We start from the raw sequence: 18,167 nt of genomic DNA, 5'->3' as shown, positions 1-18,167 counted from the left end.
GATGTTGCTCATTAAATTCTATCATTTTTTTGGTCAGCCAGGTATCTGACACATAGGGAAACCCATCCCCATGCTTAAGAGTATCCAAACTAAACTGAGAACTCCATGCATTCCATCGACACATGGCGATCCCAGTGATAGATTGTTGGAATGGAATGTGCCTTCTCTCCCTGGAGAGACGCATCCTGCTTACCAAATTCAAGGAAGTATTAGGCACAGGTTGGCATTAGCCAAGGCTTGGGGGCCCCAGAGTGTGCGCTGAAATTCTGCCAGTATGTCTCGTCTGTCCTACGGATCTGAACTCCTCAACCTCCCTGGGCTCTCCCTCAGACTCACCGAACCAGTGTGCAGTCTAGACATCCGGTTCGACCCCCAGCTGTCCTTCCTTCACCACATCCAGTTCCTGACCTTCCTCCACCTCCGCAACATTGCCCGTCTCTGACTGTACCTTACCCCAAATGCAGCTGAAATCCTCGAGCATGCATTAGTCACCTCCCACCTGGATTACTCACACGCACTCCTTGCCAGTCTCCCCAGCTCCACTATTCAAAAAATACAGCTCATTCAGAACTCTGCTGCTCACATAATTGCCCAGAGCAAACTCTGTACCCACATCTCATCAGTTCTGGCCAGGCTCCACTGGCTCCCGATCACCGAACGGATCGTGCTCAAATCCCTTCACTCCCTGGCAGCTCTCTGACCTCCTAGCTCTCCGACCTCCTCACTCCCCCAATCCACCACCCGATGCCTCCACTCGATTGGCAACGGCCTCCAGCTTGTCCCTCGCACCCTCCGCTCCACCATTGGAGGTCACGCTTTCAGCCACTCTGCCCTAAAAGTTTGGAACACTCCCTCAATCCCTCCGCTTTGCCCCCTCTCTCCCCTTTTTCAAGTCCCGCGTGAAAACCTTCCTTTTCGACCATGCTCACGGTCTCACACTCTCATACTCTGCATTTGTCGGTTTACAGGTTCTGCTTAGACTCGGCCCGGCAAACCAGGCAGAGACTCTCCATCAACTGGTCCAACTTCAGCTTGAAGAAAGCCACCTTTGCTGCTCACTGATCAGACTGAAACGTTCCTGCAGGAACCTACTGTGACTCTGCTGAAACATTTTCAATCGGATATACTCTGCTGGGCTGAGAGCTAACCAGGTTGTTGATCTGGACCTGCCTTGCCTTTTTTCCACTGCTGTGTGGTTCTGCACTGGCATAGGTGCAGAGCACCTTGGCCCTGATGTTCTTGCAGTTTGGAGAGCGAGTGGCTGGCTGTTAGCCACTTCCTTACCCGATTTTGTTTGCTTGTGTGTTTGTAGTCTGTGAGTGGGACTTGTTTGACAGTAGCCATAACCTGCTAGGGTTGGGTTGGAGCTCCAGCAACTTTTGTCTCTGACTCTTCTGCTCCTCATGGCCCAGTGTTCTTCCCAACCTTTAACTTGGGTGAAGGTCAGTGTATTCCCTCCTTGCATCATCAGCTGCATCTTTTTATTCACTTCTGCGTTCAGCACTGTACATACAATCCGACTACTGACAAGGGAATGGACTTCGTCATTTTTATTCCTCCCACCCCCTCGCCTCCAGCATTCCCCAACAAAAGGTTTGATGAAGGAAAAGCTCAGGCTGGACTCGATGAAATCCAGTTGCCTCCAGACTCCTTCTCAAATTCACTGTTTAAAGTGTACAAGTTACGCTATATTGTGTTTGATTTCTGACTTGTAGCCAGCTTGTGTAAGAATACCTGCAGAATGATTTCAAAAGAACAATACTCACACTATGGATCTGTTATAGAGTGTATAACTGTATTAACACTGAAGCCTAACTGGCTACTTTTTTAACATATTGTTAAGTAATATTAAAAATCATGTCTTTCTTTTTGAAAGATGGAATATAGTAGTATGGCAGAAAGATATCCGTCTGTTTTGCCTTTTTCTCTCTGGCCTGAACATCCATTCACAGCAAATTTCAATCTTTTTGCTTTGTGCTTTGTGTATGTTCTTGTAAGGATGACTTGGTGAACTTTTCATATCTGAAGAAAGACTTGAGTTCAACTGTTGAGTATCACTGATTCTAGTTTAAACCCATCAATAGTTATTGCCTTTCAGTTAACTCCAGTTCAAAGGCTGGTCTATGGACCATGTCTGGAACCAATATATAAAGAAGGAAATCCTCGGTGAATTATTTTTATAATAAATAATCCTTTCATTTGACATAGCGGCTCATCGCGTCTTCGAGAATAAGAATAATAATCCTTGCATTTGATATAGCGCCTTATCATGTCTTCGATAAGTTTCAAAGCGCTTCACAGGATATACTGTAAAGTAAATTGATTGTATAGTTTGTGGGCAAAATACGGCAGCCAATTGCGCACAGCATTGTCCACAAACTGTGGTGGATCGAGTGATCAAATTTTTTTTAAGGGAAAAAATCACCCCCGGAAAAGTGATTGCCAATCGACTGACAACTGGGTTCCTACTTACTGCTAGGTAAACAGGGGCATGTGGAGTAAGGAACCTTGCCCAACGTTTCACATTGCCGGGAATTGAACCCAGGTTCTCTTGCTTGCGAGGCGAGTGCTCTAACCACTGAGTTACAGAATTCCCCTTATATGTAAGGTTTAAACACAAAACAAGATTTAACTGGTTTTGTTCCTCGCTTTCCCTCTCATATAGACTTGCCATTTTAGGTTTCTCACATGGAACTCTCCTGATAAATTTAGAGTAGTTGAGGTTAGGGGAATTGCCTTCATGTACAGGCTGGACTGTTTCAATCCCGACCAAAGGACAGCTTTTGACTGGCCTGTTTGCTGACATAAAAGCCAGACAGATGTTGGATGCCTTCAGATTGGCTTCCAGGGAGCATCTCAAAGCTTCAGCCCCTGCATTCACCCGCAGGATGTGGTGTTATCCATTTGATCAGACTCGCTCCGGGTATGACAAAATTGGTGATTCGCACCAAGCTCCATGAATCTATCACCCCCCATCCTTGCCTGGTTCCACTCATTCACTATTCCCCAGAGGATAGAGTTCAAAATCCTCCTTGCTTTCAAAGCAGCTCCATTGCCTTGCTCTTTATCTTTGTGACCTAACTCCATACAGACCTATCCACTTCCTCTACTCAGGGGCTCCGGCCTTCTCCATCTCACTGTCCCATTGACTTGCCCCCTCCCTTGCTTCCTTCTCGGCCTGCCTCAAGACCCTCGTCTTCAAATGTGCCTTCTGTCACCCTCCTACCCCTACCCTCTCTGCCCTCCACCCCCTTGACTGTCCAATGTCTTGGGATGTCATGAAAGGTTCTGTACAAATGTAATTTGTTGTTGTTGACAATGGGTATAGAATTTTTTTTCCTAGGGAATAGTTTATTGTAAAAGCACTCCTTTTTTTTCTGCATATTTCTTACAGTTCTTTAATTTTACTGTTTCCAGTCAGGTTTGGCTTGTAGCTTTCAATAACTTCAAAGCATCATCACATAGGCCCCAGGAATCAGAAAATCACACACATTTGAGCCATGATGGAAGTGGAAAATTTTCAACATGTTGACTGCAGATGGCTGAACCATAATAACCCCATTGAAAACATTGAATATTTGGAGAGGAGATATTTTGCATCAAAGCACATTGCACTGTAAAAATATAATATTTCATGTTGTGAAAGTGGTATGTGATTTATCCAGGTGTTCTACTCCAGTGATTTAGATTTTATTTTAATAATCTTGCATTTGATATAGCTCCTTCAGTCATTCAGACATCTCAAAGTGTTTCACAGAATTTAGTATAAATTAGTAACTGTATTTTGTAGGTGAATGTGGCGGCCAATTTGCCCACAACAGTGTCCCACACACAGCTGTGAAGTGATTGACCAGTTGTATTTAGGGAATTGTTGACCAGGGCACTGGGAGAAACTCCCTTTTTTCAAATTGTAACCTGTTTGACATTGTTACAAAAAGGAAATACTGTACTTGGTAATTTCTCCATTTCCCAGTAACCTCATTGCTGTTACATCAATGCTGGTGTTGCCAGTTTCTGCCACTTGATGGCAATGCAAAGCAGCAATTTTTTCAAGTCAAGTCATTGTGCAACAGTTCTTGTTGTACAGTTGGGTGTGTAGATATATTTAGTGATTGAACTCTATTATTTGGAATTTGCACAATTAAATTGTTATTACTACAGTGCCAATCACATGATGTAGGACAGATGTCACTGTTGTGTTAATTACGAGTGCCATGTCTTTCATTTTCTCTGCAAATGGCCAATATTTCAGGAAGGCAATGAATTATCAAATTTAACAATATGTTGGAAAATTTTAGCAAAAATACTAAAATGTAATTTGCTTTTCTAAATTGCCATACGTATTTTCCCCTTTGTCTTTCCCCCCCACTAAAGGCAATGATTCATGCTGTATAGATTCCGCAGCCAACTGCCCCTCTCTAGGTTGATGAGTGTACCTGTACAGTGAGTGCCACCAGGCTTTTTGACTGAGAGAAGGAGAGCCTTATTGCCTTAATTTTGTTGCTCAGGCTGATGCATGTGGAAACCCATCCCCATGCTTAAGAGTATCCAAACCAAGCTGAGAATTCCATGTATCCCACCTACACATGGAAAACCCTGTGACAGATTGTTGGAATGGAATCCACACTTTCCCTGGAGGAACACATTCTGGTTACCTAATTCCGGAAAATACTAGGTACAGGTTGGCAAAAACCAAGGCTTGGGGACCCCTAACCAGCTAATACCACGTAAGTTGCCATTGATAACACTGCCTGCAAGCTTTCTCGCTGTTTATCCAGCAAGGACTGCCATACCCGTTAGGGCTTTGGCTTGCAGGGTTAATGGGAGCTGAGTGAGAAGAGTCCACTTGTCACTAGGCTCCCCTTAAAAGATGGTGCAGAATGCAAGAATACACGAAGGAGGTTGCTGGCATTATTGCTTGATAACCGGAATGTTAAGCAGAAAGTCACCAAATAGTGATCAGGAGAGGGAACCCTCACTGATTTGCACTCTTTATTTGAGAACACGCAACTCAAGACAACCATGGGATTCAATGCAGAGCCTTATTTATTGATGTATTCTTCAATTGTGCATAGTCTTTCTGGGAACTAGTGACAACTTTAGGGGAGAAGTGTACCACCTACAACAACAACAAGATTACATTTGTATAGCGCCTTTCACGTCGGGGGGACTTCTCAAGGCGCTGGACAGAGTACAGCATTTCAGACCCGAGCTGGGGTTGGGGGGGTAAGGGAGGGTAGGGGAAAGGGGGTGGCCGATGGCATGGTCGAAGAGGAGGGTCTTGAGGCGGGACTTGAAGGAGGCTAAGAAGGTATATCTAACCATAGGTATACTGTCCCCGTCTGGGTGGGAGTTGAGTACTGTTGAAACCATCCATTTAATAGACCACATTTTTCACATAGAGATCTTTGCACTGTTTATTTTGAAATCCAGTTCAATTACACCGGATATACCTCAGATATTGGCAATGAAACTTAGTCTCCAGTATATCTCTTTCCAATATATTTTACCAGGCAATCACCACATGATGGCCTGTCTCTCCTTACAATTTTTTTTCTTTGATCAGCCTGATATCTGACCCACGTGGAAACCCAGCACCATGCTTAATCCAAACCAAGCTGAGATTTCCACGCATCCCACGTACACATGGAAATCCCAGAGATAGATTTTGGAATGGAATGCACACTCTCTCCCTGGAGGGACACATCCTGTTTACCTAATTCCGGAAAGACGTAGACGCAGGTTGGCAAGAGCCAAGGCTTGGGGACGTCAGAGTGTGTGTTGGGGTAACTGATGGAATCTAACCAGCTAAAATCACATAGCTTGCCATTGATATTGCTGTTTTTTGATATTTCCCACTGTTTGTCCAGCTCCGACCACCCTACCCATTAGGGCTTTAGCTTGCAGCGTTAACAGGAGCTGAGTGGGATGACTCCCTGTCCCCAGTGACTGGTCTGCCCTTCCAGGTCCTGCCGCTGAGCCAGGCTGACTGTACTGTCAATAGCTCTGCCCTGGAATACTGCGGACCCACCTGGTTCAGGAACCAGACTAGAGACCACCACAGAGGGCTGGCTTCATTCTGACATTCCATTGCCAGGCATGTCACCTTGAAGCTGATCCCCGCTAACTCCCGCCCCCACCGCCCCCCCGAGTCTCTCCGTACAACAGAAGCACTTGTCAAGTTACCAACCAACTATTTTGTTTAAGAGGTTGATGACATAGGAACAGGAGTAGGCCATTCAACCCCTCGAGCCTGTTCCACCATTCAATAAGATCATGGCTGATCTGTACCTCAACTCCAATTAACTGCCCTTGCCCCATATCCCTTAATACACTGACCTCACAGAAATCTAACCACCTTAGTTTTGAAAATGTGAATGCAGCATCCACAGCTTTTTGGGGGAGAGAGTTCCAGATTTCCACTACCCTTGAATGAAAAACTGCTTCCTAATTTCACTCCTAAATGGCCAAGCTCTAATTTTAAGATTATGCCCCTTGTTCTGGATTCCCCCGTGGGAGGCAATAGTTTATCTGTAGTTACCCTATCGATTCCTTTATTGTTAAAAAAAACCTCAATGAGATCATCCCTCAAGCTTCTAAACTCAAGGGAATAGAGACCAAGCTTATGCAGCCTGTCGTACTTGAGCTCTTAATTTAACCCTTTAAGCCCTGGTATCACTATGGTGAATCTGCGCTGCACCCCCTCCAAGGCCAATGTATCCTTCCTGAGGTGCGTTGCCCTAAACCGAACACAGTACTTCAGATGGGATCTGACCAATGACACGAAAATGCATCTAAATCCGGTAAGAATGAATTGCACTGTATTGAATTTTCCTGAATAATTACATTTTGAGAAGACTGTTTTGGCAGTAAATGCTAAGAGATGTACTGCAGAACATTAATTGTTTCATTACAGATCAATTAAAAACAATCTTCCGAGACCCAAAATTTCACCAAATCTTAATGTATAAGACCTGTTCTAAAATGTTAAGATTGACAGAATTGTCAAAAATGATTGAGTTCAGTCTTAATTGTGTAAAACCTACTTCCAAATTAAGAAAAANTTTAAGAATCTTCAACAATTGTGCTTGACCTTGATTTTAAAACAGATGGTACAATTAAAGCTACGCTTAACAACAACTTGCATTAATATAGCTCCCTTCAGCCAGAGCAGCGTCTTGGAGCACGTAACAGTGGCGGAGCCTAACACCGAGCTGGGGGTGCGGGGGGGGAAGTGACGTAAGCACGGTCGAAGAGAAACAGCACGATCTGAAAGGGGACAAGGTGGAGGGACAAGGGAGAGAGTTACGGGGTGCAGCGGCTGAAAGCACAGCTGCCAATGTTGTAGTGGATGGCATGAGAGATAAGCAGGAGGCCAGAGCCAGCCGAGTTGAGACAGCGGGTAGTGAAGTAGGGAGAAAGCAGTCCATTATGCGGAATTTAAGGCATCTGCTATTTTCAGTAAGACACTTCCTAAAGTGGAGTAGAAAAGAGCCTGACAGCCTTTTTGTGGTCACAATTGTCCAGCCTACTTCTCTTTCAGTTGAGAATTTTTGAAGAAAGTTTTTTTGGGGGAGGGGAGGAAAGGAGGGGGCGTCTGTGACAACCTGAGTAAATTGTTCCATATATGAGAAGAAAAAGATTTTTTCAAAAAAATGGTGACTCAGAATGGAGGTTAAGAAAATTAGCATTTGGTTTCATAATTCATGATATATGTTGGCCTTTGAACTGGCTCTTGTGTACAAGTTAGACACCACACTATTTTGGCACTTAAATTGCCATATTCTAATACAAATCTAACTTACAGCAAGCTTCCAGTGCTTGAAGCTTTTTTCTTTGATTTATACATGGTGTCAGATTTTCCATTGGTTCTCTCAGATTTGGCTGCAAAGTCTAGAGTGACAGACTGTCCTTACACCATATTCTGCAAACTAAATAGCAGCCTAGACCATTTAAGGAATTGAAATTTTATGTAGTGTTAGTTAATGCATTGCTTCCCACTCCCCTCCCTTCTTTTGGTCTAGTTTGCAAATCAGTTACATAAATTGCAACTAATTTCACTTCAGAAATGCTTGTTCAATATCTAATTATGCACAAGGACTGTAACTGTGAAAATAGGGAACTGCTGGGCGTTGGGTCTAACATCTGCTGAGGGTGGAATTGGAGAGCATTCTGAAGGAGGGAAAAATGAAGCAACTTAGAGAAATATAGAATTATATGAGAGGGACTTAGTATGGTTTTACGGGAGGCAGTTGGTGCATGCCAAACCTTACAGAAATTCGTTGAGTAAATAATTGAGAATTCCACGCATCCCACCTACACATGAAAATCCCAGAGATAGATTGTTGGAACAATATCTCTAATAATTCTCAGGTTGGCGGGAGCCCAGGCTTGGGGACCCCAGAATGCTTTGGGGGGTCCTGCGAGAGTCTACAATCGGCTAAATCCAAAAGTTTTGATACAGTGCCACTGAGGAGATTGGTCCTCGGGCTGAATGATATGCAATGGAGCTTCTGAAATGTAGAAATGATCTGCACCATCAGAATAAAGGACAAGTTAAATTGAGTTATATTGACATGAAACTAGCAGGGTGCCTCGGGGATCCATGCAAAAGCTGATAAACTGACCCCTAATAATAATTTTAAAATGGTCAAATTTGAATAAAAGGATACAAAACTGAGCTCAGTAGAGGGCAGACAGAAAGTTCCGATTATTGAATTTAAGACAAAACGTGGTAAATATGCCACTTAGGGAGACAGTGGAGGAAGAACGTGCCAGCAAATACAAGAGGGATTAAATAGCTATTTGACAAATAATTTAATTGAACATAAATGAAAGAGCGTGAAAGATTATTATTTTTACATTAAGGCCAGTCAGGTGGTCTTTTCTATTGCTATACATTGCTATGTTCCTGAAACATGGTTGGTGGTTGTCTCCTTTGAGCTGCTGCTTCAACTATGTTTTCCTATTGAGAGGAATACTTTTGCCTATGATGAATTGTGCTCATCGGATACTAAATCACCAACTGATGGCTGTCCTACAGGTGTGTGGGGTGGGAGTGTGGGGGGTGAAGATAGGTGGGCTGCTTGGGTCTGAGCTGGCTCTAAGGTGGCGTACTTTGTAAAGGGATGTTAGAATCCAATAACCTGGCTCCTGAGCCAAACATGTCTACAGTACTCTCGAGGTAGGGCTTGCTGTACCAGTTCCATCCCCACTCGTCAGGCTCAATTTGGAACCTGGCCCAAGAGGTGAAAGAAAAGTGACGATAATTTTGCTGGTAAAATACGTACAATCCAAATTGCCACATTACAGGAATTTCAGCAACCGGAAATAAACATTGCGTGTTTTCTCTCCCAACAAGTGGCGAAACAACAATTCCCAAATATGTTGCTTAAAATGTCAATTGAAGTACTTAGTTGTTGCAGGAAGCCAATTAATCTGGGAATCTGTTTTCCTGTCTTTGAGGCTCACTTTTCTGGGAAAAGCCTGGCTCAATTTGTAGTATTGTTGCCTGAGGGGTCTGGAGGTTATGCATTGAAGCTCGGGATCTAAGATTATAGTCTAGACTGACACTCAACAACGGACAATTATATAACGGCCCTCACCCAGGGTAGCGTCCTAGAGCGCTTAACAGTGACGGAGCACGATTCCACACTGGGGTGAGGGGTGGTGCCCGTAGGAACGGTCGAATAGGAAGGTCTTCAGGCGCGACCTGAAGATGGTGGAGGAAGGGGCAAGGCAGAGGGATAGAGAAAGAGTATTCCAAGAGTTCCGGGGTGAATTCTTATTCACTTCAGCTAATAACAATAATACTTACATTTAATTTAGTGCTTATCATGTCGTTGAAATGTCTCAAAGTGCTTCACAGAACATATTGTAAAGTGGATTGATTGTGTATTTGTGGGCGAAATGTAGCAGCCAGTTGTATACTGCAGTGTCCCACAGTTGTGAATTGAGTGGCCAAATTTTTATTACCTGCCAACGGACTAATAACCGGGTTCCTACTTACTGCTAGGTAAACAGAGACATGTGGAGTAAGAAAACTTGCCAACAATTTGTCCTGCCCAGGAATTGAACCCAAGGCCTCTCGCTTGCAAAGCAAGCACGCTAACCACTACTCTGTAGGACACATGAAGTATGGAGGAGAGCTCTGTATTGTCAGAATTGCCGTCTTTTGGATCAGATCATAAACTACCAAATATCCATTTTCCAGTGGTTGATGTTAATAAAATCCCATGACAGGTTTGAAAAGGTGAAAGGACTTTTTTCCAGTGCCCTGGCCACCAAATCCATCAGATAGACAGACCACATGGCTGCTTGTGGGATCTTGTGTACAAAATGACTTGACATATTTGTCTACAAAAACTCACTAACGCTGGACAGTAATTTCTGTGAGGTACTGTTCTTAATTGATAAAGGGCTATAAAAATGCAAAACTTTTTCTTCTTACTTGGGTACATTTGATTATCGTGACAAAATACGTAATGTCTACACTACACCTACACTGAGTTTGTGCCTGAATTCATATTCAGTGGGTTCTATTAAAAAAGTAATAATAATTTGCTTACTCAATCCACGACTGTTTGTGGGACACTGCTGTGCGCAACTGGCTGCTGCGGTTCACCCACAAATATACAGTCAATTCAATTTACAGTATATTCTGTGAAGTGCTTTGAGACGTCTCGAAGATGTGATAAGGTGCGATATCAAATATAAGGATTATTGTTACAACAGGAATTCCTCTCGTTGGCTTTTGGGATCCAGCTAGATCCATGTTAATCACTGATGACCTTTGGAAATTCGGCATTCGCTCCGTGACATCGACTGGCCACTGAACTCCAACTAAGCTGACGTTACAGATTCATTGCAAAGTACATTTTCTTTAAAATGTGCTTACAGCTGTTTCCAGCCAAAAGCTCTTTTCAACTCGGCCTGTGGCACTCAGACAGAGTGCTTTCTGTAGATCCCAGGGGAAAACTATTCTGCTTTGTTTGGGGGGTAAAAAATTTGAGGAATTCTGATAAACAGTTGTGTTCATTATACTGGTTACTGGAACTGAGGTTGTCATCATCCGTGTCTTAGTCACTTCATAATTCAGACATTTGATTATTTCCCCTTAGTCTCATGGCAGATTTATCATAAATAACTTTCGTTAAACCTGACATTTGGAAATGAAAGAAAAATGATTTTAAAACTATTTACTATTTTTGGCATTTTATTTAGAAAAGTTCATTTTCTAAACTATCTGTTTGATGGGAAGGTAAGGGATTCGAAAGGTGACGTACTCTCTCTGGGAGACCCATTTCCCTGTTATACTTTAATAATACATAACAATCCTTGCATTTGATATAACACCTTATCACATCATTAAGACGTCTAAAACGTTTCACTGAATATATTGTAAAGACTGTATTTTGTGGGAAAAACAATCATGGATTGAGTGACCAATTTTTTTTAAGGGATTATTACCCCTGGTCTAACAATCGACTAACAACCAGGTTCCTACTTACTGCTAGGTCAATAGAGGTGTGTGGAGTAAGAAAACTTGCCTAAGATTTCACCCCACCTGGGAATCGAACCCAGGTCCTCTCAATTGCGAGGCAAGCGCACTAGCCACTACTATACTATTTGAGATTTTCTCCTATGTGAAAGGTGCTAAATAAGACTGATTTACTGTTGTATAATTGCCTGCTCTTTGAAACAAAATATACAGTCAATTCACTTTACAGTATATTCTGTGAAGCGCTTTGACACATCTTGATGAGATGACAAGGCGCTATATCAAAGGCAAGGACTATTATTATAATTGTGCCATAGGATCCACCATAACAGGAGATCAGTTTAATACTGTATATCATCTGAAAGATTGCACCTTTGACAATACAGTTCCACCCTCCAGACTGCAGTGTCAGCTTACATTTTGGGATCACGTCCTAGGCGGGGCTCAAACCCACAGCCTTCTGAGAGAGACGACAGTGCTTCAGTACTAACCAATCCAACCTCTCCCAGGTGACCTGTGTTGTATTAGGTATTTAAAAGCCAACTATTGCAATGTGACCAGTCAGGTTTGAACAAGATCCTGGAGTTTCAGTTCCGCTCTGGGTGTCGAGAGTAAATCTGGAGTTTTAAGATTTTAGAAATTTCAGACATAATTATTTGCCTGCTTTGGAGGCATGCGAACACTTATGAGAACTGGCGAAAGTCCACCAAAGTGTAATTGTATGTAATCTCTCGGAAGCCCTGCCTTTCATTATCTTGATTGGTTTATCACAACACACCCTCAACCTCCTCTGTTCCAATGTTATCCTGTCCATAACTCTAATACTCTCTTTCTTTCCTGAACAGGCAGACAGGACCTCGGTTTAACGTCTCATCTGAAGGGCAGCACCTCCAACAATGCAGCACATCCACAGCACTTTATTGGAGTGTCAGCTTAGACTATACAAGTTCCACATCCCAACATGTTGTGTAGTGCTCACAACTGCACACAATATTTCAGCTGTGGTCTAACCAGTATCTTGTAACAATTCATTATCACTTACTTGCTTTTCAGTTCAGTTACCCTGTATACAAAGTCCATGTCTTAACATAACCTGTAGGAGCAGGAGTAGGCCATTCGGCCCTTCAAGCCTGCCCCGCTATTCAGTCATGGCTGATCTTCTAATCTAACTCCAGCTAATAACCTAACCCTGCCTTATCCCCATATCCCTTAATCCCTTTTGAAATCTATCCATCTCAGTCTTGAATATGTTCAAGGACTAAGCGCCAACAGCCCTTTGGGGTAGTGAGTTCCATACATAATTTTTTTATTTTCCCTTGTCATAGTACACTTGAGCTCTAACCCCACCTTTCCTAACATTTGTACCCAAATCCTTCTGTTCCTCCATTCCAGTTACCACTTGGAGAGTACAATAAAACTCATAGGTCTGATCTGTATAATCGCCTGAGTTATACATCTACCCAAGTCCTGTTCAAGAGTTTATATTCTAAGGAAGTTTGACACAACTCATACTTTGCATAAGTCATATTAAATGCATGGTCCCAACTGATAAGACTTATGTGTGAGGTTTATTGTATAATGCCATTCTCTATTCCAAAAATGTACTTGACCTTTTTCTGTGTTGACTTCCATTTTCCATAAATCTGTCCACTCCACTGATTGTTTAACAGCAATCTTTAATTGCTGTTAAATATGCCTCTTAATTTAATAATAAATAATAATCCTTGTGTTTGATCTAGTGCCTTATCACATCGTTGAGATGTCTCAAAGCGCTTCACAGAATATATTGTAAAATGAATCGACTATTTTCTGGGCGAAACGTGGAAGCCAATTGCGCACAGACAGTTGTGGAAATGTAGTATCAAACCATGACACTATTCAAAAAGACAAGTTTTAGCTGTTTTCCTGGATAACAATCCTCCAGATTAATTGTTTATTTGCCTAGTAGCTGTTAGCAGGACTGTGAGCCATTATAATACAATAATTATATGTACTGTGTGTATGTGTGTGCGTGTATATATTACGCCATTGGTAGGGTGTTCCAAAAATGCTTTGTTTTTTTTGCAGTCCATAATTTACGGGAAAATTTGAAGGATACTATCGGACAAACATTTCAGTTTTCTTCTCTCGCCCAATTACCTTTGGCCGCTCAGCGTAAATGCTGTTTAGTCATTCACTGGGGTAAGGATTCTTCCCACTCAGCAGCTATTAACGGGTAGGACAATCCTGGCTGAACAAGCAGTGATAAGCCTACAATATAATTCAGATCAAATCACTAATAATAATAATCCTTGAATTTGATTTAGCGCCTTATTACGTCGTTGAGACATCTGGAAGCGCTTCATAGAATAAAGTGAATTGATTGTGTATTTTGTAGGCGAAACGTGGTAGATAATTGTACAATAGCAGTGTCGTAAACAGTTGTGGATTGAGCAACAACATTTTTTTAAAGGGATTATTACCCCCAGAAAGCGATCTGCTAATTGACTAACACATGAGTTCCTACTTAACTCTAGGCAAGCAGGCTCTTCATTTTTACTATGGTTTGTGGGGATGTTACTGGCACAAGCTAGCTGTTAAGTTTGCCTTCTTTGTATTCTCTGTTAGAAGCCTATTAGACTTCAGAGTAAAATCCAGTGAAGCACTTTGTGATGTCTTGACATGATGACATCAAATCCAATAATTATTATTAGTTGAGGGCTGGGCAGCATGTTTAGATTAGATAGAAGCATTGGATCTAAGTAAAAGGTGGACTTTTGACAGAAATCCCTCAATCTTGGCAATGTTGAAGTTATTTTAGTAAAATGCGACATCAGTAAAGTGCTTTTGTTGCATTAATTACAGCTTCAAGTCTGTGAACATGCCAGGTTTAACTCCAGGGCAGGGCAGGGCGAAGCCTTAGACAAATTTCCTTACTCCATATGCCTTCTGTTGACCCAGCAGTATGTAGGAACCTGGTTGTTGGTCGATTGGCGAATCGCTTTCCAGGGTTACTAATACCTTGAGATGGTACAGATCAGTCATGATCTAATAGAATGGTGGAATAGGTTCGAGGGGCTGAATAGTCTATTCCTGTTTCTATGTTCTTTCAAAATATTTTTTTTAAAACAAGAACGCATGACTGTTTTGGGACACTGCTGTATGCAATTGGCTCCCGCATTTTGCCCACAAAGTACAGTCAATTCACTTTACAATATATTCTGTAAAGTGCTTTGATGTGCCTCAATGACGTGATAACAACAACAAATCACACAGAATCATAGAATTATACAGCACAGAAGGAGGCCATTCGGCCCATCATGTCTGTGCTGGCTCTTTGAAAAGAGCTATCCCACTCTCCGCGCTCTCCCTATAACCCTGCAAACTTGTCCTCCCCAAATAATTATCTACTTTGCTCTTAAAAGTTGTTATCGAATTGGCTACCACCACCCTTTCAGGCAATGCATTCCAGATCCCAACAACTCACTGTGTAAAAAAAAATGTATCCTCACCTCCACTCTGTTTTAACCCAAGGACACCGATTTAAAATAGTAGTTAAAAGAGCAATTGTATTGATGTACTGATTACAACATCTACTAATTTATGTGGCTACAAATCTGGAAATTCCTGCTGAGCTTATCCTATGTCTCAAACACATCTGAATATACGCTGTAGTACTGATGGGAAATGGATTAGGAAATGCCAATTTAAAAAGTGAGTCAGTGAAGAGGCCCAAAATGGGCAAATATGCCCCAAATCCTTCATAGAAAGAGTGGACATCAGAAACGCAAGCCACGAAGGAAAGAAAAGATATCTCTGGCCTTCCTACTCTGGACCTTGCGAAATGTCACCTCCCACAGACTCCACCCCAACATTCAACATAAATTTACTTCCATCCTTGATTTGTGTGTTGTCCCCCAAAAATACAGTCAGTTCACTTTACAGTATATTCTGTGAAGCGCTTTGAGACGTCTCGAAGATTTGACAAGGCTCTATATCAAATGCAAGGATTATTATTAAATAATTGGGGGGGAAATATTTAACCAACTGAATATCTCTTTTTCTACCTCTCCAGGAATTTTCCTACCTCTCCAGCTCCGTCCCCCAAAAATCATTGTGTTCACTCAACTGAATGAGCCTCAACTTTCTCCAACTTAAAACATTGGCAAAACCCAGGCTCCTCATCTCAGACCCTGACCTTTCCCACAATTCTCGGAATCTCGTAGAGTAATGGTTAAGAGCACTTTCCCAAGTTCGATTCCCGGGCAGGGCGAAACCTTAGGCAAGTTTCCTTACTCCACACGCTTCGGTTTACCTAGCAGTAAATAGGAACTCAGTTGTTAGTTATTGGCAGATCGCTTTCCGGAATCCATCCAAAAAAAAATAAAACAAATAGGTCACTCAATTCCATGATTGTTTCGCACACAAAATACTTAGTCAATTCACTTCACAGTATATTCCATGAAGCGCTCAACGATGTAATAAGATGCTAAATCAAATGCAAGGATTATTATTATAAATTTAAGTGTATCCTCTCACTCATCTACAAATCCCTTCACGCCTGGCACCTCCCTACATTTCTGACCTTTTCTACCCACTCCACTACACGCTGCCTCTGCTCAGTTGGCTCTGGCCTTTTGCTTGTCCCTCATCTCCTCTGCTCCACCGTTCGCAGCCATGCTTTCAGCCACTACCCCCTGAAACTTTGGAACTTTCCCCTTAATCCCTCCACCTTACCCTCTGCTTCCCCTTTTTCAGATCTTGCCTGTAGACCTTACTCTTTGACTGTGCCTATGCTTAACTCCTACCCCCGGCTTGGTGTCTGGCTCCATCAATGTTAAGCGCTTCCAAGATTCTACCCTACGTGGAAGGCGCTATATAAATGCAAGTTGTTGTATGTACAGGGTTACCAAAAAGTCTTATTTTTCAGCTACCCTATTTAAAAACAAATCATAATTTCTTTAAGGCTTATTAGACATTGTAATGGTATCCCGACTTTTTGGTCACCCTGTGTATGTGACCTCCCTCCCCCATCCTCCCTGCTCAATGATTGCAGGTCAATGCCCGGCACAGTCTACGTTAAAACACTTTAAGACATTAGGTTACGTTACGTTAACATGAAAGGTTCTATATCAATGCAAATAGTTGTAGCTTCTTCAATTCAGAACTGCTTTTAGGACCTGGTTTGTGCACAAATAGCTGCTATGTTTCCCCTCAAAAAAACACTCAGTAACACTGCGAGTAAATAATGGTGAAGCTCTTGGAGATAAATAATAATAATCCTTGCATTTGATATAGCGCTTTTCACATCTTCCAGACGTCCCAAAGCGCTTCACAGAATATACTGTAAAGTGAATTGACTGTATATTTGTGGGCGAACGCGGCAGCCAATTGCGCACAGCAATGTCCCACAAACAGTCGTAGATTGAAAATGACCAATTTATTATTGTTTTTTGTTTTTGAGGGATTATTATTAGGCGTGTGGAGTAAGGAAACTTGCCCAAGGTTTCACCCTGCCTGGAATTGAACTCAGGTCTCTCACTTGCAAAGCGAGTGCTCTAACCACTGAGCTACAGGACTCCATGTTGCAACATGATAAGCGATCGACAAAATAAATGGTTCTTTCATGTTGGCATCACCCGAGCAATGATAATCAGACCTGACAATAAAAGCCCCTGTGTAGATGCTGAAATAATAACAAATTCCCTGAAAATACCACAAAAAGTTATTTTGACACCAACAAATGCAGTGTTAAATAAAAGAAGAAATAGGGTGCGTGGGCCGGCAAACTGTCTCTGGCTGCTAAAACTCGGGTCTGTTCTCTCTTCCTGTTTACAGTGGGGGGCGTTGACTTTTAACTTCCTGCAGATGTCCGCACTGACTTTTAAAACAGTGTGAGGATCAGAAGCCAGTCTGTGTGGGGCATTGACCGGTAATGAGTGGGTTAACTGCCAATAAGGCAGTGAGGGGTTGGCTTCAGCGTTGCTCATTGTGGCTGACTGGCAAGTTAGGAGCTTCTGGCTAATTTCTCTGTTCACCACTTTTAACAGCAGTGAAGACATGTTGAACATCGCTAACTACATTGACTAAAAAAAGCCCTTTCGTCACTAGCCAGGCTGAGATTGGAACGTAACAGGACAAGGATATTCAACTAATGAGTCCGCTCCTCCAGTTTGTTAAATCAATGCAGCACTTTCACCTTTTTAAAAATAATTAATTAATTGCTCACTCAATCCACGACTGTTTGTGGGACACTGCCGTGCACAATTGGCTGCCGTGTTTCGCCGACAAAATATACAGTCAATCCACTTTATATTCTATGAAGCTCTTTGAGACGTCTCAACGATGTGATAAGGTGCTGCATCAAATGCGAAGATTGTTGTTATCTTTTTGACCGTGCTTTTGGCCACCTCTCTCTTCCCCTCTCCCACCCTTCAGTTTTGGCTTTACTCGGCTGTGAGGCAGGCACTATGAGACATCCAACAATGTGAAAATGCTCTATAAATGTAAAATGTAGTTCCTCACAACAACATCGTGTATTTATATAGCTTTACGTGGGGTAGCGTCTCGGATAGCTAACACACCCGGTGTAACCCTCTGTGAAGAAATTTCTCATTCCCAAAAGTTTTTGTTGTTTTACACATCTGTAATGTTCTACTTTTGGATAAACTATGACATTTACTGCAGA

At 42.3% G+C, this 18,167-nt stretch overlaps 1 protein-coding gene across 5 annotated transcripts in view; it reads left to right on the top strand.

The window, feature by feature from the left end:
• fam193a (family with sequence similarity 193 member A) overlaps positions 1–2,203 on the top strand; it is a 96,570-nt gene extending 94,367 nt beyond the window's left edge. For all 5 annotated transcript variants that reach the window (XM_007905250.2, XM_042343027.1, XM_042343012.1 and 2 more), the window contains exon 23: positions 969–2,203. In XM_007905250.2, coding sequence (XP_007903441.2) covers positions 969–1,062 — 94 coding nt within the window. In that variant the 3' untranslated portion in view covers positions 1,063–2,203. The remainder of the gene's footprint in view (positions 1–968) is intronic.
• The last annotated feature ends 15,964 nt before the right edge of the window (positions 2,204–18,167 follow it).

This window comes from Callorhinchus milii, unplaced genomic scaffold, assembly GCF_018977255.1.
Source record: "Callorhinchus milii isolate IMCB2004 unplaced genomic scaffold, IMCB_Cmil_1.0 Scaffold1, whole genome shotgun sequence".
Classification (NCBI taxonomy): Eukaryota; Metazoa; Chordata; class Chondrichthyes; order Chimaeriformes; family Callorhinchidae; genus Callorhinchus; species Callorhinchus milii.
This window is presented reverse-complemented; position numbering and strand designations above follow the sequence as displayed.